We start from the raw sequence: 20,433 nt of genomic DNA, 5'->3' as shown, positions 1-20,433 counted from the left end.
AGCCTGGGAACTTGAACTTGGCCCTGCAGAGGGCCTCAAGCACATGCTCCTTGTTCTTCAGCTTGGTGCAGATGGACATTATGACTTAGCCTATGTGGACCCTGGCCACTGTGCCCTGGGGCTTTCCAAAGGCACCGCGCATACCTGTCTGGAGCCTAGAGTGGGGACAGCATGCCAGTCATTAATGTCCACTGGAAAGGGCTGTCTCCAAGGTCCCTTAGGGCAACCCATACAGGCAACAGGCTGCATACACTACTGAGGAGGCTGCTGTTTGCAGCCATTGTACACCGGGCCCCCATGGGGAGATACCTCAATTTTTAAAAAAAAGAAAGAAAGGGGAAACGGGGAAAATGGGCAAAAGATCTGAATAGACACTCTTTGCTGAAGGAAAATATACCAATGGCAACTAAGCATATGAAAAGGTGCTCAACATTGTATGTCATTTGGAAAATGCAAATTAAAACAACGAGATACCGCTACACACCTAGTAGAATGGCCAAAATTCAAAACACTGACACCACTGTATCATTGTGAGGATGTGGAGTAACATAAACCTCATACATTGCTGGTGGGAGTGCAAAATGTACAGCCACTTGGAAGACAGCTTGGCAGTTTCTTATAAAATTAAACATACACTTACCTTGTAATCCAGCAGTCACATTCCTTGGTATTTACCCAAATGAGTTGAAAACTTATGTTCACACAAAGCCTGTACACAGATGTTTACAGCAGCTTTGTTCATAATTGCTAGAACTTGTAATTTGTAAGCCACCAAGATGTTCTTCAGTAGGTGAACGGGTAAATAAATATCCAGGCAATGGAACATTATTCAATGATTAAAAGAAGTGAGTTATCAAGTTGCAAAAAGACATAGAGGAACCTTAAGTGCATATTACTAAGTGAAAGAAACCAATCAAAAGGCTGCATACTGTATGATTCCAACTCTATGGAGATAGTAAAAAGATCGGGGGAAGGTAGGGAGGGCTAAATAGATGGAGCACAGTGGATTTTTATGCTAGTGGAACTATTCTGTGTGCTTCTGTAATGGTGGATACGTGTGTCAAAACCTATAGAAAGTACAACACAGAGTGAACCCTAGTGCAAACTAAAACTTCAGTTAATAACAGTATATCTATACTGGTTTGTTAGTTGTAACAAATGTACCACAGTAACGCAGGATGTTAATAATTGGGGAAAACTGTAGGAGAGGGAGAGGAAGTATATGGGGACTGTGCTTTCAACTCAATTTTTCTGTAAACCTAAATCTGCTCTACAAATAAAGCCTATTAATTTAAAAAGTATATGAGGCAATTATTAACTCTAGCTAAAACAGCACAAATTGTATAAGAAAATGTAACTCTGATATTTATATTGTCATAATAATGAAAACTTACAGAATGTGGCTTTAAACAAAAATTATTGTGTAATTTTTGAGAGACTAGAGGAAGGGAAGTATTACAACCTAATATCCTCATCTGTCATAATAGAAAGTCTGTGTAACAGAAGTGACCATCTGAACGTGTTCTTATGCAAAGGCGTTTCCTCCCCTGTGTACCCAAGCCCATCTCCCTGTTTCCTATATTATCACATTTTGCATTCCAGCAGAATCTTTCCCATCAACAAACAAATATGCCTTTAGTTCTTCTATCTTAACACACACACACACACACACACACACACATGCACGCACACGCATACACACACACCCTACACTTATGCCAGGTGCCCCGCCACTGCCATTCCATTTCTTTGCTCCCCTTTACTTAAAAGCTTGTTTTCTGTACTCCTGTCTCCAGTTCCACTCCCTCTATTTTTTCTTACATTCACTCCATTCAGAATTTCACAACTACCATTCTACTTAATTTGCTCTTGTCAAGGTCACAGTGACCTTCACCTTGCTTAGCCAATGGTCAGTTGTCATATTGTCTCCCAGCCTCTTTTTTTTTTTTTTTTTTTTTTTTTGCGGTACGCGGGCCTCTCACTGTTGTGGCCTTTCCCATTGCGGAGCACAGGCTCCGGACACACAGGCTCAGCGGCCATGGCTCACGGGCCCAGCCGCTCCGTGGCATGTGGGATCTTCCCGGACCGGGGCATAAACCCGTGTCCCCTGCATCGGCAGGCAGACTCTCAACCACTGCGCCACCAGGGAAGCCCCCCAGCCTCTTTTGATACAATTGATTACTCCCTCCTTGATATGTTTCCTTCACCTGGCTTCTAGACACCACTTTTTAAATTTTTCCTTCTGTGTCATTGGTGGCCTCTTCTCAGTCTTCTTTGCTGATTCTTCCTTTTCTCCCTGACCTCTTAATGTTAGAATGCCCCCATAGCTCAGTCTTAAGTCCTCTGCTCTTCTCTCTCTACCCTGAGCACCTGGGTTATCTCATCAGGTATCAAGTTTTAAATACCATCTATAAGTTGATGATTCTCAAATTTATAGATCCCAGCCCAGACCTCTTCCATGAGCCCTAGATTTGTATATCTAACTGGTTACTTGACATTTTCATTTATTGTCTAATAGACATCTGAAGCTTAACATTTCTGAAATTGAACCCCTGAAAATCTGCTATATCCAGAACCTTTCCCAACTGAGTTGATGGCAACTTCATATTTCCAGTTGGTAGTTGCTTAGGCCAAAGACCTTGGAGTCATCCTTGACTCCCCTTTGCTCTCTCACATTCCACATCCAGTCTGTTAGGAAATCTAGACATGATTAGGAAAAAAAATCCACAAACGTACCACTTCTCACCACCTCCACCGCTGCCTCCTTGTCATCCTGTCTTGTCTGGATTACTGCTGTTGCCTCCGCACTTCTGTCCTTGGCCCTTTACAGTCTAAACAGAGCAACTAGGATGACCCTTTTAAAATCTAAGCCTCATCATGGTACTTACCAGCCTCCCATTTCACTACACTGGACGAATTAATTTCTCTGTGCCTCAGTTGCTTCATCTGTAAAAAGAGAATAATACCTCCCTCAGGAGATTGTGGGATTCGATAAGGTGATACATGTGAAACGCATGCTCAACACTAACGTGATCCAGGGAAAATAATAAAGTTTAGCTGCTGTTCGTATTATTTTTATTACCAATGCACCCTCTAAATCAGAAGCCTACTTTTGTTTCCTTGTTGTTCTTCAGTGCTTGAGGTGGGAGGGCTCTGTGGGAGCATTTGGATTCTGACTGCCTAGCTCATTTCTGTCTAGCAAAATCCTCAGTTCATTAGTACCAGAGATTAGTATGTCCAGAAACACTGTTCCTTTAGCCAGAGGAAATTCCACTCCTAACTTTGCTGTTTTTATTAAGTGATGCCGTACTTGGTTTCCTGCACTAAATAGGAACTGCTTTGTCAGTAGAAAGTGTTCTTTTTGTCAGTACTGTAGTTCCTAACTTTTGAAGCATTTTTTCCCTAAAGGATAATGAGAGGAGACAGCTTCCCACTTATTTTTTGACTGACCCTTTTGTCTGATGTCTTATCCTGAACCCCGCCCCCCTCCCGCCGCCTTTTTTTTAATTACATTTGTAACACCACATATTTAAGGTTTTGGGTTTTTTCCCCCTTTCATATAAACCTTACTTCTCTGGAACTGTTGATTTCTGGAAGACACTTATAATATTTAATGTTCCCACTCGTATTTTCTGTCATGCCTTACAACAAACCAAAAAGAGAAGGGAAAATTTAACAGTCAGATATGCTAATAGTAGTAAAATGCAAAGAGCATGGTATAATGGGAGAGTGCTGAGCCAGGGCCTTCTGAGCCTCACTCTGCCACTAACTAGCTGTGTGACCCCGTGGGCTTGCATTGAACCTTCTGCTTGAATTCTAGCAGAAGAGGCTAGCTAAGAGAGAGGAGAGTTGGTTTCTGAGAGAATGTGAGGAATATAAGAAAAGTTTCTTAGGGACCAAACCCACTAACACTGGAAGAGGCACTGGGGCAAACAAACTTGTTCTGGTTCGGTAAAGGAGCAAAGGCACAAGACCCTAGGCCTGAGCAGCTTATGTTTAGAGGCTTGGAGGATGGAGGATGGGACTCAGTTCTCTGAATAGAGGGAGAAGGAAAGACAGTTGAGAACCTGGTAAAAAGCAAAAACAAAAAACCTCTTCTAATGGCTTGAGCCCCTGCTTTGGATATAGTGTCTACTTGTCCCACAGATAGTGGAGACAGGCACAGTGGAAGTCAGTGTTAACATGATACACACACACTTCCTACATCAGAAAGCTGGAACACTAATACAGTGTTATATGTCAATTATATCTCAGTAAGACTGAGGGGAAAGGAAGAAAGCTGGAACAATCTCTGGACTGTGGTGCTGGGGTAAAGCAAACAGGATTCTGACATGCAGATTCTTCAGGGAGCAGTTAGGCCAGCCCTCCAGTGACCTGGGACTCTTTGAGGCTATGAAAGTTTCGAGGCACTCCTAGCAGCTGCATTGTTGTTATCCTGCACTCACCTCAGCTTCCAGTGTGATGCATATCTAAAGAAATATCTTATGCATAAGCCTCTTCTCTCTGCTTTAATTTAGCCTTCCTAGAACTGTAGCAGAGACCCTAAAGAATAGACCAGGTTTTAGAAATTGCAGAGAAAGAGACAGGAAAACAGAACATTCATTCTCTCAATCTCAGAAGGAATACTGCTACTTTTAGAAGTGGATCAGTCATCTTATAACCAAGTAAAAATCCTTTAGGTTTGTAGGCTTTAGTATTCACCATTTAGAAGATTTCTTTGTGCTCTGAGGGGCTACCCAATGACTCTCTTCCCAATGACAATCCATAGTTTCTTCCTGTAGTTTCTCGAGTCCAGCAGTTATCAAACTGTAGCTGATGGAGACCTTCTTCACTCTTGATTGACATGAATAGTTCCCAGTTTTTTTCTGTTGTTGACAGTGTTGAAACAAACATCTTTGCACTTAAAGTGTGTGTGTATGTGTGTGTGAAAGAGAGAGCAAGACAGAGCGAGTGTAGTAAATTCCTAAGCTACTAGCTTGTTTTGTTATTGAAGTGTAACATACATAGAGAAAAGTATCCAAGTCATAGCTCAATAAATGATCACAAAATGAACACATCTTTATCATCGCTACCCATATCAAGACAGAAAATTACCAGCACGCTGGAAGCCTCTCTCATCCCCCTCCCAATCACCACCACCCTGCCCCTCCCCAGGATAAACAGTATCCCGATTTCTAACATCAGAGTTGCTTTGCCTATTTTTGAGCTTTAAAAGTTTTAAATGGAGACATGTGTCAATAGTATATTATTTTTGGAGGTCTGGCTTGTTTCTCCTCATCATTTTGTGTTGGGATTCATCTACATTGTTGGTTTAGTAGTAGTTCATTTTTAAAATTGCAGTACGGTATATCATTATATACATAAACACATTTATTTATTCGTTCTAGCTGTACTGCTCTGCAGTGCCGCCTTTGTCATAAACCAGTTATCTCTAAATGGGGGTCTGTTTCTGGACTTTTAATTTTGTTTCATTAATCTATTTGTCTATCCTCGTGCCAAAACCTTACGTCTTGATTATAGCTGCGTTTTTTGTATGTATAGGTGTATAATATTCTATTATGATAGAATAAGTCCTTCCACTTTGTTCTTTTTAAGATTACCTTGATTATTCTTGGCCCTATGCATTTCCATAAAACTTTTACAATCTTCTTGAAATTACCCCTACCCCTACCCCAAAAAAGCATGCTAAAATTTTTATTGGAAATCCTTTGAGGAGAATGGACAGCTTTACTATGTTACAATCCCTGAAAGTGGTATGTCTCTCTATTTATTGGGTCTTTAATTTCTCTCAATAATATTTTATAGTTTTCTATGTAAAGATCTTACACATCTTTTAAAAAACTATTTCCTAATTATTGCTGCTATTAGAAACATAATTTTATATGTTGAAAAGAGTAAGTTTTTAATTATAAGATTTTACAAGGTTAAAAGTATATATCATTTTAAGAACCACCTAATATTCAAATTATTATGGGAATATTGGGTACATTAAGAGAAGTAAAGCTGAATTAAATCCAGAGTTGTAAGGTTGGAGATGTCAGAAGGAAATCAGGAGGAGCCTATTCCTAAATTATGTGAATTCTGTGTTGGTTGCTGGAAAGAGAAGGCCTGGGCTTGCTTTCTCTCTCAGCTAAAGTGATTGGAACTTGGAATGTTAGGATGCTTTTCTTTCTTCTTCAGAGACTCTACGCCCTCTCCCAGGCAGCCCACAAGTTGGGAGCACCCAGGCAAAAGTAGAGCAGGTGGGGTCAGAGTGAATAGGGATTTCACTCAGTCCTCAACTCAGGCTGCTTCTGAACTGACGGGCTTCCCTCCTGTTCTGAAACTTGCCAAGAATGAAGCAGTGAACCCATCCACTATCAGTCCTTGCAAGCCTCCCAAAGTGATGATGACAGTACCTGTTTCCTTAAACTCATACTTGGCTTTGTTTTTCCAGGTCTATAAAGGAGAATTTCAGCTACCTGAATTTCTTAAAGGAAAACCTCAGGTACTGTGTCTGCTTCCTCCTCTTGATTTACAATAGATGGGCTCTTGCATTGAAGTAATCTTTTCAAAGAGATAATGCTATGTGCTGGTGGTAGAAAGACTGCCTTCTGCAGGGATATCAGCTCCGTGCTTTGTGACCACCTAGAGGGGTGGGATAAGGAGGGTGGGAGGGAGACACCAGAGGGAGGAGATGTGGGGATATATGTATATGTATAGCTGATTCACTTTGTTATAAACCAGAAACTAACACACCATTGGTAAGCAATTATACTCCAATAAAGATGTTAAAAAACAGAAAAAAGAAAGAAAGACTGGCTTCTGGTAATTGTTGGTTTTAACAATCTGTGTTAAACAGATTTGTTAAATTTAACAATTTAACACAGTCTGAATTTCAGAAGGCTCAGTGTCTTCCAAGAGTAGGGAAATACTTTATTGATAACTGAAATCTGATTGCTTGAGGTTGCTCACAAGCCACACAGTATTCCACATATAAGGAGCCTGCCTTGGTGAATCTGCTCCAGGCTTCTGATACCTAACTTGAAATAAAAATGTATAGCCACCCTTTGTTCTTATTACATGTACATCCATGGCCTTTTCATTTTTCTCATTTGGAGCCTAGAAGACTTGTGAATACATTATACGCACAGCCATTGGCCCTCAACTGCTAAGTCCCCCAAGTTGGGAATGGATGGTATGAGTTTGAAGTTTATAACTTTTACTTTTTAAAAAATTAATTAAAACAGATTCAGAGTTCTCCTTGTAATGTCACACTGTCACTTATTTGGATTCCAATATTGTTTCTTGAGTTGAAGAGAAATAGGTGACGTTACGGCCGACAGGCCTAGAGTAGCCCAGAGTGTCCTGCGTGAGCACATCACCTGCCATTCCTATGTAGTAGTGGGAAGAAATCAATGACTACAGCCTGAGTCCAGCAGAAGACTTCCCTGTCCAGCATGGTGATAATACATGTTGCCTCCAGGCTGCTGCTATCAGTGATTAGCTTGTTAATAGGAAATGAAGACCCAGCACTGAACTCAGTTTCTAAAAGTGTTCCAGATCTGGGTTGTTGAGGGGAACCTCGCAGATTGTGTGAAGTCGTGTTGCCTAAAGCAAGCCTAGAGTACATAGGCTTCTCTGTAAGAGCAGTATCTCACCCCAGGATTCAAGGCTCTGTCTTCTCAGTTCCTTGTCTCATAAAAACCATCAGTAACTGATACATATTACTTGCGTATTTTAAACTACTTTCATGGTATATGCTTATTAACATATATTTAATTTTAATCCATCCATTCATTCATTTATTCAGCAAATGTCTACTGAATTACTTTTATGTGTGAGAAATTGAAATGAGGCCTCAAGAGTCAGAGAAAAAAAAAAGATCTTCTCAAAGGAATACTTTATCTATCCAAAAGACTCTGATCAACTTTTGCAGACAAAAGGGCACAGGGGCCCTGAGCCTTGGCTGGGCAAGATGTGCCAGAAACCTGGATGGATTCGTGAACAAGTTGTCACTGACTTACAGGCTATGGTAACTGGAGCCAGAGAATAATCCAAGAGGCAGAGTCTTGAAGAAATGTCAAATCCAAAGGCTGTTTTGCATAGTAAGTCTGAAGGAGTCAAGAAAGGGAATTTGAGACTAAAACTAAAGGGACACCCCTGCTTCACAGCATACATAAAAATCATTTCCAGGTTGATTATAGGCCTAAATGTGAAAGGCAAAATAATAAAGTTTCTAGGAGGCAATAAAGGACCTTAAGAGGGAGGGATTTCTTAAGTGAGTTATAAAAAATACTGATCATTAATTTAATTTAATTTATTTATTTAAACATCTTTATTGGAGTATAATTGCTTTACAATGGTGTGTTAGTTTCTGCTTTATAACAAAGTGAATCAGCTATACATATACATATATCCCCATATCTCCTCCCTCTTGTGCCTCCACCTTCCCTATCCCACCCCTCTAGGTGGTCACAAAGCACCGAGCTGATCTCCCTGTGTTATGCGGCTGCTTCCCACTAGCTATCTATTTTACATTTGGTAGTGTACATATGTCCATGCCACTCTCTTACTTCGTCCCAGCTTACCCTTCCCCCTCCCCATGTCCTCAAGTCCATTCTCTACATCTGCATCATTATTCCTGTCCTGCCCCTAGGTTCTTCATAACCATTTTTTAATTTTTAGATTCCATATATGTGTGTTAGCATGTGGTATTTGTTTTTCTCTTTCTGACTTACTTCACTCTGTATGACAGACTCTAGGTCAATCCACTGCACTACAAATAACTCAATTTTGTTTCTTTTTATGGATCATTAATTTTAAAATGGATAATTTGGACTACATTAAAATTGAGAACGTTTACTTATTAGAAAGCATCATAAAGACAGTAAAAAAGGACACCTTAAGAGGGGAAATTTTTGAAACAAAAGATTCATCAGTATAGAGAATTCCTACAAATAAATAAGGAAAAGGTAACAAAAAATTGGGCAAAAGACTTAATATAGGCACTTCAAGCCCCGTTCTGGTTAGTTTCATTTAATGTATCACACACATACTAGAAAAAAGCCTATAAAAGACTTTGATTTAACGTCTAATACATGAGAAAACTGAAGCCCACAGAACTCTCAGGATTACATTTAACTAGAATTCTGACAGAACTCAGGAAAGTGCTATACTTAAGATTATAGTCTTGGGAATTCCCTGGCGTCCCGTGGTTAGGACTCTGCACTTCCACTGGCCGGGGGCCCGGATTCGATCCCTGGTGGGGGAACTAAGATCCCGCAAGCCACACAGTGTGGCCAAAAGAAAAAATTATAGTTTTGTTATAAAGGAAACAATTCAAGACAAACCAAATGAAGAGACACATAGGACAAGGTCTGAGAGAGTCTCAGACTCAGAGTTTCTGTGCGCATTCCCTGTGGAATCAGTGTACTTCTCCCTCAGAGCATATCAGCGTGTTCACCAACCAGGGCGCTCCACTGAACTTTGGCATCCAGAGTTTTTACTGAAGTCTAAGTACATAGGCATGATTGATTGACTCATTGGCATGGAATTGAACTCAATCCCCAGTCATCGTCCCCTTCCCAGAAGCTGGGCTGGCTCAGAGCCCCAACCCTCAAATCACAGGTTGGTCTTCCTGGTGACCAGCCCTCATCCTGAGTCATCTCATCTCTTAGCAGAAACTCAGATATGATCTAAGGGGCTCACAAATAACAAAGACACTCCTGTTACCTGGAAAATTCCAAGGATTTAGAGTCTCCCTAGAGCCAAAGGCCAGTCATCTTCTTTATTATACAACAGTCACAGACGGAATTCATTAGAAAGTCTCTGATCACAGCCTGCAAGCTACACCTGATATTTTGACAAGAGCAGTCACTTCTCATGCTAACCTACGTTAAAACATCTTTTGCTTCCTTCCACAGACTGAGCAAGTGGAATAGCAGAGCCAAGAACCTCTTGCATACTTGAGGTGAGGTTGGGGACATTGCTGGGTCTTTGGGTTTCACTGCTTAGGCTCTCAGGAGGCAGCGCGGCAGGTGGAGGGCACAGCCCTGGGGTCAGTTCACCTGCTTCGGAATTTCGGCTATGTGTGGCATTGAGCAAGTTACTTAACTTCTCTGTGTCTTAGTTTCTGCATCTGTAAAATGAGGACGATGTTAATAAGAGAGTGGTAGAATTAACCATGATAATGTCTGCCAGAAGCCTGGCACATAGTAAGCACTCAAACAGTGTTAGTTATTATTTTCATTATGAGGAGGGGTTTAAAATGATAAAATATTTTAGCTGAAAGAAACCTGAAGACCATCAACCTCAACCACCTGTTTACTGATAAGGAAACTGATCCTAGAGAGAGGATTTGTCAAGGTCACATCATAGGTCGGAAAAACCCAAGGCTAAAGAGCACCGTCTCCTGACATCCAGCCAGGGATTCTTTCACCACCCTGTACTGCTTCCTCTGTATGCTGGATGTGCAGTTGTTTTTGCGCTAATATTTTCGGGAGTTGCCTGGTTGGTTTTTCAACCTTGCTGATGTTAATGCATTATGATGTCTTAATGTTTGTAACCTATGTTGTCTCATTGTAGTTAAAGGCTACAGTGTGGAACAGGACTTACCGGCCCTTTCTGTCTGAGTAATCATCAGGTGCATGTCCAGGGATACCAGCCAATTAGTGGCAAAGCTGGTTTCTGAACCTAGACCTCCTGACATGGCTGCTCAGACCTCACACCCCTATCCCATACTTTTTTAAGATTCTGTTTTGCTCTGAATATTTTGGTTATGCCTTAGATCATTTGGAACTTGAAAAGCTTTCTTTAAAATATGATTTTTCCTGGGAATTCCCTAGCAGCCAAGGGGTTAGGGCTCCGTGCTTCCACTACAGGGGGCAGGGTTTGATCCCTGGTCGAGGAAGTAAGGTTCCGCAGCCGTGCAGTGTGGGGAAAAAAATAAATAAAGTAAAATAAAATAAAATACTAAAATAAATAAAATGTAAAAAGAAAACCTATTATAAAAAAGTAAAAAATCTGTTTTTTTCTTATAGTTTTGTTTGCTGTTTTTTGTTGTTGTTGTTTTTGTTTTTGGGGGGTTTTTTTTTGCCATATGCGGGCCTCTCACTGTTGTGGCCTCTCCCGTTGCGAAGCACAGGCTCCGGACACGCAGGCTCAGCAGCCATGGCTCACGGGCCCAGCCGCTCCGCGGCATGTGGGATCTTCCCGGAATGGGGCACGAACCCGTGTCCCCTGCATTGGCAGGCAGACTGTCAACCACTGCGCCACCAGGGAAGCCCTGTTTGCTGTTTTATTATTATTTTATATAATAACCATGTATTGAGTGTGTACTCCATACCAGGTGTAAAATACCAAGCATCATATATATATATAGTATATAAATGATATAGGGTATATTATATGGTATCTATAATAAATGTATATATTATTCATATATATACATATATGAATGATTTCATTCAAGTTTCAAACCGCTCTGGCAAGTAGGTGATATTATTCCTCTTCTACTGTTGAGAAAATTGAGATTGAATAATTTGATTTGAATAAGAGGTTTTTATGACTTGCTGTGTGCTAATAGATTATAGATAGAAAAAGCACATGAATGCTGCTATGCCATGTTAAAATCACAGATGGCAGTGAATTAATAATATTCATAGGTTTTAGGAATTATGATTGCCTTTTTTGCTAAGAAGCAAATGCTAAATGTAGACTTCAACTCGATGGGCATACAGGTATAACAGCCGTTATCAGGCCTTGGATAATGTTGTTTATTCAAAAATACTTTCAAAAGTATAGATAAATTCCCTCCTGGAAACATGCATACAGGGATTCATTACTGACCAGCTGTTTTACAAGACAGAATGCAGTGTCAGTTGACTCCAGCCTTGAGTGGCCTCCACAGCAGCATTTCATCCTTGTTTGCTTATCGAGGCTTGTAGGTGCCCACGTACAATGAGAGAAGGACTCGGGAGAAGCTAGGAAGGCGTCAAAGCATCTCAAGACAAATTGTAGTCTTTCTCTTGTCTTTTGGATCCCTTTGGCATATGAACGACAGTCACTGTGTTTCCTAAAGCTTCCTTTAAAGAATCTCAATATCCACTTTTTCATACTGAGTCAGCATGTTCGACCCCTGGACATTTGACGTCCCTGTCAGTGCCCCTGCAGTAGCTTCAATTGCAGATGACAGTTGCAGTCATTTAGAAATGGGTAGGAACAGCACTTGCTTTGGCTGCCATCCTTTTGTGTTGCACATCGAAGCTACTGGCAGGCATCTGAAAGCATCCCAGACTGAGGGAGAGTGTGCCTCTCTGGTGGTCCTTCTGAGGCAGCTGTTCTCCTAATGGTCCATCCCCCTAACTGTCTGCCTGGCTTGTGCCAGGCCCACAGCTGGAAAGGAGGCGGTGTCGTGCAGGGGAGAACAAGCTGACTGCATACCTGTAACACATTCTGTTTGTTTGCCCTAGGGAAGACTGCTGCCTTTTCAGCAGCAGAGAAGTTTCTAGGACTGGCTGTCCCCTGCTGAGATCAGTGGAGTATATGTACCATGACCCGAATCTCCTTCTCATTTGCCAGTCTCCTCCCACTGAGAGGGTGGGATGTCAGCACACATTCGGACCCTCCTGAGTGACCTGCTTCTTCCCGAGTACAGCACTCTTGATCCTGATTACGTGCATGGCCCTGTGGAGAAGGAGCCCAGAGAGGATGTGTGCTTTCTCTTAAAACTGCTCTGATCCTCATCTTTTCTTACCAGATTCCAAACTTTGTTTTCAAGGGGAGGGTTTAAAGATGGGATTCTTAAGCAAAATTGGGTAGTTTCATCTTGGAATAGGTTGTCTGTACATGTTCTAATGTTTTGTAGAACACTTGTACCTGTTTAAATGTATTGATGTGGATAATATTAAATATCTTAATTATTTAAATAATTCATTGTATTGTTTCTGAGAAGTTGAGGAATTACCACATACATTTACAACTTGATGACTTTTGTATTTTATTTTTCAAAATAAAAGCTTTAAATGTGAAGCACTGGTAGTTTACATGTTTTCATTACTGTGATTTCTGAGAAGCAGTAAGACCTATCAGATAATGATCTGATAAACCACAGTTTCTTCAGTTGCTGTATTTTAGATATTCCCCTCTATACATCATAATTTCTTAGTGAACTTTTTGCTATAATTTATTTCAGAGAGACCTGCTACCATCCTTTTGTCTCAGAATCCTGTTCTTCTGTTTCCTTCTCAATTCTCTGGTCTCCATAAATTCTAATTCCTCAGAAAGACTCTCCCTGATCCCCTTCCTGCCTGCCTTATTCACAATATCACCGTATCACACTTTGCAGTTTTTAATGTTTCTTAACTTCTTAAATTGTCTATCTCTTATACTAGATGGTAAGTTCCTGGAAGACAGAGACTATGTCTTTTCTTGTCCATTTTTGTACCCCTGACACCTAGCAGAATGTCTGGCACATTGTAAGAACCTAGTAAAATATTTGGTAAATGATTAATCCTCCCAGACAGAAACTTCTAACATATCATTTTCAGATGAAGAAACAGAGGCTCGGCCAGGTCAAGCCACGTACACAAGGCCCCTCAGCTAGTGCCACAGTGGTGACCTGGTATCTAAGCCTGGCTCTAGTATCCTTCTTTCCGCTCCGCCCCCCTAGCCGTGTTCCCTTCAACTGAAAATGAATACTGCTACCACATCAATCCTTTGTTCAGCACTGTGTCTTAAGGCACTCTTTTGTTCAAAAACCTTCTTTGATTCTCAGATGCCTCACACATTACATCTAAACTGTTCTGTCTCTGCAGTGTAGCCTCACCACCCCCTTGTGAACAGTACACCTCTTCCCTGTCTCCTTACACTCTGCTTTCTGCTTCTTCCAGATGCCCAGAAACCTAATCCCTCACCCCTCTCCCTGGGAAATCCCAGCCCTGTTAAGGGCTCAGCTGTCTTAAGTCCCATTTCTTGTTACTGCTCTAGTTACTGCTTCAGCCTCCAGATAGCAATAAAATCAGCTTCAGCATAACATAATTTGGTTTTGGTTTTGGTTTTTTGCTCATTTGCTGTGTTAGTTTTATGTTACCAGCATTGTAGGGAGGAGGTCACATATCCCTCTAGAGCCTATCAGAATGGGAGGCGAGGACATTTCTAAACTATAACCCAGCCTGACTCCAATACTCGCCCCTAGGTGAACATAAGGATTTTTATTCCCTGCGCCTGCCCACCCCTGGAGACTCCACTGTCATGAGCGGGAATGTATTGGAATAGGAAAAGGGCAGAGAACCACCGCACAAAAACGGCTGACTCAGGAAAGAAGAAACCACTGCACAACTGGCCCGGAGAAGCAGATGCTGTGATATCTCCCTCCCTGTTGACATTCCCTCCTTCACAAAGCCTTCTTTCTGGTCTGAGCACATTTCTCTTGAGCCCTGCGAAGCAAAGCATTTCTGTTCCATGTGACATCTTAGAACACCTGTAGGAAGATGACTATATTTGTGAGATGTTGTGATTTGATGGAATCAAATGGAATTCCTGTCAAACAAATGAAAGATGCCTGGAGTAAAATTTAAAAATTGGTAACTGGGGGACTTCCCTGGTGGTCCAGTGGTTAAGAATCCGCCTTCCAATGCAGGGGACGCGGGTTCAATTCCTGGTTGAGGAACTAAGATCCCACGTGCCGCGGGGCAACTAAGCCCACGCACCACAACTACTGAGCCCGTGCAGTCTGGAGCCCACGCGCCACAAGGAAGGGCCCACGCACCGCAGATCCCAAGTGCCGCAACTAAGACCCAATGCAGCCAAAAATAAATATTTTTAAAAAATTAAATAAAAATTGATAACTGGGTAAGGGACCAGGGTAGATGTGTTGCCTGTGAAGATCAGAGAGCTTCCCAGGGCCAGCACAGCCATGGCTACAGCCAGCGGGTGAGCCTGTGGAGCCAGGGAGAGGCTGGTGTCCTCAGTGGCTGCAGGAGGAGGCTGGAGAGAGCATCATCCATGAAGAATCAGAGAATTTTTAAATGAGAGAAAAAAATCTTAGTAATCACTTAGCCACGTAATCATTCTAGAAACATTTATCAACAGCTTCTCATTGTCTAGATCCTGTGCCTGAGTTTACATGTTTAAACTCATTTAATGCTCAAAATCACCGTCTGAGGTAGGTACTGTCACTATCTGCATTTTATAGACATTGGCTTGGGAGGCAGTACCAGCCTTCTAGACCAGCTAGTAAGTGACGGGATCAGAATACAAATACAGGCAACCTGGCTCCAGAGCCTACACCCTTAACCACCACTCTACCTCTCAGTAATCATCTTTATACTAGAATTGAAACTTGTCATTAGCATGACAAGTGACATTAAATAGTGACAACTATTTAAATACCTCCCTTGTACTTAGTAATTTGCTAGGTGTAATTGTTGTGCTAAGAAGTATAGGCAGATTGCTGCCCTTGGGAATTTATGGTCTTGGTGAAAATGAAGAAAAATGTACACAAACAATTATTTCAAGCTTACCTAACAAAACCTATAGTATTACCTACGACAACCTGGCTAGTAGGTGATGGTTAAGTAATAGTCTAGGCAGGACCCAATTCAGTGTTGCCCCAAAATTGGTTTTTCTAGGGAGCTACTGATCCTGGGGGCTGTCTGAGCTTTTCTCTGGCAAGGTCAGTATTTTCAACATTGAGTTCCCTTTCCCGATTGTTTGTCACTATCCAATAGTCTTCTGCAGAGAATTTAGGACTTTGCATAAAGCAGAGCAGTCACTTTGTTATTCTGAGCAAAAGATCATTTTTATTCATTTTGGGTTTAAGTCCTAACAAAGCTCATCATTTGAGGGTTTTTTTTTGCGGAGGGGGGTGATTCTGGCTAGGCAGAAAAATAAATGACTTTGATTCTGCCTTTGGAGTTTGCTGATTATTACTGAACATCCAAAATTGCATCATTCTTCACAATAAAACCACTATTTTTGTTGTTATATGCTGTAGAAATGGCTGTGGCCTTGCCCTGAGAATGAAAGCCTTAAATGCCCTCTGTTGGTCAAACATGGAATAACTGCTGAACGTATGAAAAAGTGTTAAAAGTTGCAAGAATTAGGGAAATATAATTAGGAAAATTAGGGAAATATATCACAAAGGTATGCAAAGCTTTCTCTACAAAGATGTCCGTTGCAATGAAGTTTATAGAAACAAAAAACTGGAAAAAAAAACTAACAAAAGGGGGGGCTTAGTTACATGAATTATTGTACATCCACGTAACAGAATACTCTTCAGCTAATACAATATTGTAGAAAAAGATTTCATAACAGGAAAAATGTTCATGTTACATTAGGTGAAAAATTGAAATCACAAAGCTGTTTAGTGTGCTCCCAGGACATGTGCCAGTGTCCCTTGTTATCTCTTCATGGTGGAGTTTTGGGGATTCTTATTTTCTTTGTGCTTAACTCTGTTTTCTAGATGTGCTACGATCAGCATGAATTACTTTAAGTAAAAAAGTGAAAAACAATGAGAATTTTTTAAAAGAGAGAAATCGAGATTGAACTGGCCTAATCTTAGAGATAAAATCGGGGGTCTAGAGTAGTGCTGTGACTTACCCAAGGCTACCCATCTAGTGAGACTTAACGTGGACTTTCAGTTCATTTATTTTCTGGTAAGTCTCATTTAGCTACTTCTTTTGATGAAAAATTAGTAATGTTAATAATCTGAAGACTTGGCTATTGGTTGTTCTTCACAGATGAGTAAATGAGACTTGAATTAGAAATGAAGCTGTGCTGAGATCTATTGAAAGTCAACCCTCGACACAAAGGTTTGTTAAAAAAAAAAAGACGAAATTTAAAAAAAAAAAGAAATGAAGCTGAGTATTAGCTATTAGGACATTTAGATGGAGCACATTTGAAAAGATCACAATGCACTTAGAATTGATCTAGTTCTCTTGTGTAGGGTTTAGTAAACTACAGCCATTGGGTCAAATCTGACCACACCATTTATGTCTTACAACAATTTATGACATAACCTATGACATCACTTATGTCTTGTCTATGGCAGCTTTTCCTCAACAGCAGCAGAGTTGAGTAGAGACAAAGTCTGTGGCCTGCTAAGCTAAAAATATTTACTCTCTGGCCCTTTACAAAAAACTTTTCAGGGACTTCCCTGGCAGTTCAGTGGTTAAGACTCCGCGCTTCCACTGGAGGGGTCATGGGTTCAATTCCCAGTCGGGGAACTAAGATCCCACATACCACGCAGCATGGCCTTAAAAAAAGAAAAAAAAAAAAAAAAACGTTTTCAGACCCCTACTCTTATAGATTATTTTAATTCTATATTGCCTCAGGATATTTTAATGTTTTACCAAAGGACTCTTAGCTGGCAGTTCCAAACAAATGTCAGAACAAATATTAGCAGCTAGGAAGCCCCCAAATGGCAAGTTGTTTTTCTCTGATACTCTTTTACTGCCTCAGAGAAGCAGGCCACTCCCAGCCTCAAATCCAAGGCAGTTTCTAAGTGGGTGTGGGTAACTGGGGGAAGAAAGGCTGTGGAATGGTGGAGAGGCCCCAAGAGATGAGGACATTAAGAGATAGGGTACTTCTTGTCAGGGTACAGGGGATTATATTTCCAGCTAAATTCTTTTTCCACTTGATGGAATCATATTGAATAATAGATATTTAAACTGTGAAGTGCTTAAACCTGAACTGATAGACCAGTGGAAATGCCACACAAATGGGCCATGGGGATGGGAGGGAAAATTGGGGATGTGGCTCCAAGATACTCACCCAGCCTCCAGTGGGGTTTGACCATAATGCTTCCAGAGGTGACTGGAACAAGAGCTCCGTTAGAGACACAAGGGATGAGAGAGTAATAGGCAGCAGTTGGTAGGACAACTGTGGACGCTGAAACCACATAAAACACTATTTTCATCGAATTCTGGATGTTAGTTATTTTTTAATTAATTTTTATTGGAGTATAGTTGATTTACAGTGTTGTGTTAGTTTGTGCTGTTGGATGTGAGTTATTTTTGCATCTATATTTTATGTTATTTGTTTTTATTATAATTAATAAATGAAAATACAAAACAACATTCATCAAAAGCTTACCTATAAAGAGCTTGGGGTGAGAGCACTTTGGGGCCCATATCATCTTGCACAGTGAAAACATCCATGGTTACCAGTGTGTACTCCAAACCAAAGAGCCCCCCCGCCCCGCAAATGTTCTGCTCTGAATAACACCCCTAGGATCTCTTACAACTTGAGGGGAGCCCCTTCCCACCAGCCCAGCATGATGGCATCCTGGAATTCCCTACCTCTATGATACCAGTAACAATCCATGCCCTTATATACTAATAATACCAATAAAATACATGAAAAAAATCTACATAGAGAGGTAACTCTTTGAATGTGATCACAGCACAAATTTCTTTCATGTATTCATCTGAGTTGCTACTATATGCTAGGCATTGTGCTGGACCTTGGAGGTTGATTACAGAGAGTAATGAGACAGTAAAATGGATGCCCCACCCTGCTTTCTGACACCCAGGAAGGCAAAGACCAACATGGGACCTCTGCTACAGCCACAGCAAAAAGGAAATGTTTTTAACGCTTCCATATCCAAACTGGTCCACCGAAAGAGCAAGAAGCCTGGCCTCCAACTCAGTGTTCACTTTCCCCCTCCAAATTTCAAGTGCAGGGATCTGCTTGGTGAAGTTAGGTCACCTGTGGAACCAGGATACAAGGTACCATGGAACAAGCAGCTTTTAGATTTCAAGGTTCTAGCATTCAGTGAGGCACACTGGGGTGGTGGTGGGGACAGGGGTTCAGAAAAGAGATGTGAGAGGCAATCTGAACGTCGGCCACATTTACCCCATGCACTGTGCGAAGAGAAGTCCAGGAGACAGAACAGAAGTGGTTAACGAATGGGGGTGTGTCAGAGGCTGGGGGAGAGCCGAACTGGGTTGAGAGCAAGTGGGCCCTTAGCCAAGCTTCCGTGCCTTGGGAAGCTGCTGGCAAACAACCGCCTCCTCAAGGCTGGGAGAGAAAGGAAAGGCGAGTCCTCCAACTGGAAGGAAAAGAAGATGGATGCTTTTGTTACCGTTTTCATTTCCTTTATTGTTGTTAAATTGTTCAATAAATTAGAATCGGATTGAAAATTCAGTAGCTGAATCAGCACTTTGTTAATCTGTTGCCATTCAGAAGGTCTTTTCTTTGGTGAGGCATGGAGAACAGAATCCAATTGACTAATCTCAGGACTCCATGCCTGTAGGACTATTTTTTTGGTTGACTCCTGGAGGAAAAGTAATCCCAGGGCTATAAGTGCTTGTGTTCTGACAGCAGCCCACACCTCTGCGCGGCCATGTGCTACCCATCGCCCCCGCAGAGGCTCACTGACCCTTCCCTGCAGCCCTCAATCGAACTGGCCTGGAAGTCATTTCACTGCAGGGTGGGGATGGCCACTGCCAGCAAACTGCCCTGCTCCAACCCCTGCCTACTCAGTCAGCAAGTCCTCATTCCAGGCGGCTGCCCTTGGACTTCTCCCCACCGTGTAAACAGAACCAACTGGGAAACTATATTCCTGAAGGAAATCCTCAGCCGAAGAGGAAGATGAAAACTCCAACACATTCAGTAACGTAACCGTGATTGCACATGGATTTTCCTACCTCCTGAGCCTCTGGGGCTCCTGTCCCATTCTCTTTATACAGCCTTGCTTTAAGGTGTAGGAATAACTGTCACTCTGATAGCCCTTAGCTCTCTGGTTTCCTCATATGGATTCCTAGAGGAGGAGAGGCCATCTGGCAGAGTAAATGGAAGTAAGCTGGTAAATGTAAGTAAGCAGGGTAAATGGAAGGAAGCTTGTCCAGGTAACTCCTTGTTGTGTTACTTAATGAACCAACCCAGAATCTACTCAGACTTCTTGTTATGTAAGATAATAAAATTCTCCTATTATTTAAGCCACTTTTGATTGTAGTTTTGTAGTTTTGTAGTTTGTAGTTTTGATTGTAGTTTCTATTACAGCTGAAACATCCGAAGGATGGAAAGGGGAAATTTTGTTATAGATATTGTTGAGAAAGGCTGGAGCAGGTAGTGATAGCTAAGAGATGGCCTCAGGGGGCCTTCTTTAGGGCAATGCCATTCAAAATGTGATTCAAGGACTTGCAGCATCAGAATTACCTAGAGTGGGACTTCCCTGGTGGTGCAGTGGATAAGACTCCGTGCTCCCAATGCAGGGAGCCCAGGTTGGATACCTGGTCAGGGAACTAGATTCCACACGCATGCCGCAACTGTGAGTTTGCATGCTACAACTAAGGCGCCCGCCTGCCGCAACTAAGGGGCCACGTGCTGCAACTAAGACCTGGCACAACCAAATAAATAAATATTAAAAAAAAAAAGAATTACCTGGGAGTTTGTTAGGAATGCAAATTCAAGGGCTTCATCCCAGATGGACTAAATCAGATTCTCTGG

At 41.6% G+C, this 20,433-nt stretch overlaps 1 protein-coding gene and 1 pseudogene across 7 annotated transcripts in view; one reads left to right on the top strand and one right to left on the bottom strand.

Annotated features, from left to right (window-relative positions):
• Window positions 1-12,962, top strand: part of TPST1 (tyrosylprotein sulfotransferase 1) — a 135,112-nt gene extending 122,150 nt beyond the window's left edge. For all 7 annotated transcript variants that reach the window (XM_060079463.1, XM_060079469.1, XM_060079462.1 and 4 more), the window contains 3 exons: window positions 6,437-6,487; window positions 9,906-9,952; window positions 12,453-12,962. In XM_060079463.1, the coding sequence (XP_059935446.1) occupies window positions 6,437-6,487; window positions 9,906-9,923 (69 nt within the window). In that variant the 3' untranslated portion in view covers window positions 9,924-9,952; window positions 12,453-12,962. The remainder of the gene's footprint in view (window positions 1-6,436; window positions 6,488-9,905; window positions 9,953-12,452) is intronic.
• LOC132477234 (small nucleolar RNA SNORA70) lies at window positions 200-323 on the bottom strand (annotated as a pseudogene).
• Window positions 12,963-20,433: the final 7,471 nt, after the last annotated feature.

The sequence above is a fragment of the Mesoplodon densirostris genome, chromosome 16 (assembly GCF_025265405.1).
Source record: "Mesoplodon densirostris isolate mMesDen1 chromosome 16, mMesDen1 primary haplotype, whole genome shotgun sequence".
Classification (NCBI taxonomy): domain Eukaryota; kingdom Metazoa; phylum Chordata; class Mammalia; order Artiodactyla; family Ziphiidae; genus Mesoplodon; species Mesoplodon densirostris.
The sequence above is the reverse complement of the archived record's forward strand: the minus strand, read 5'-3'. Positions and strand labels throughout refer to the sequence as shown.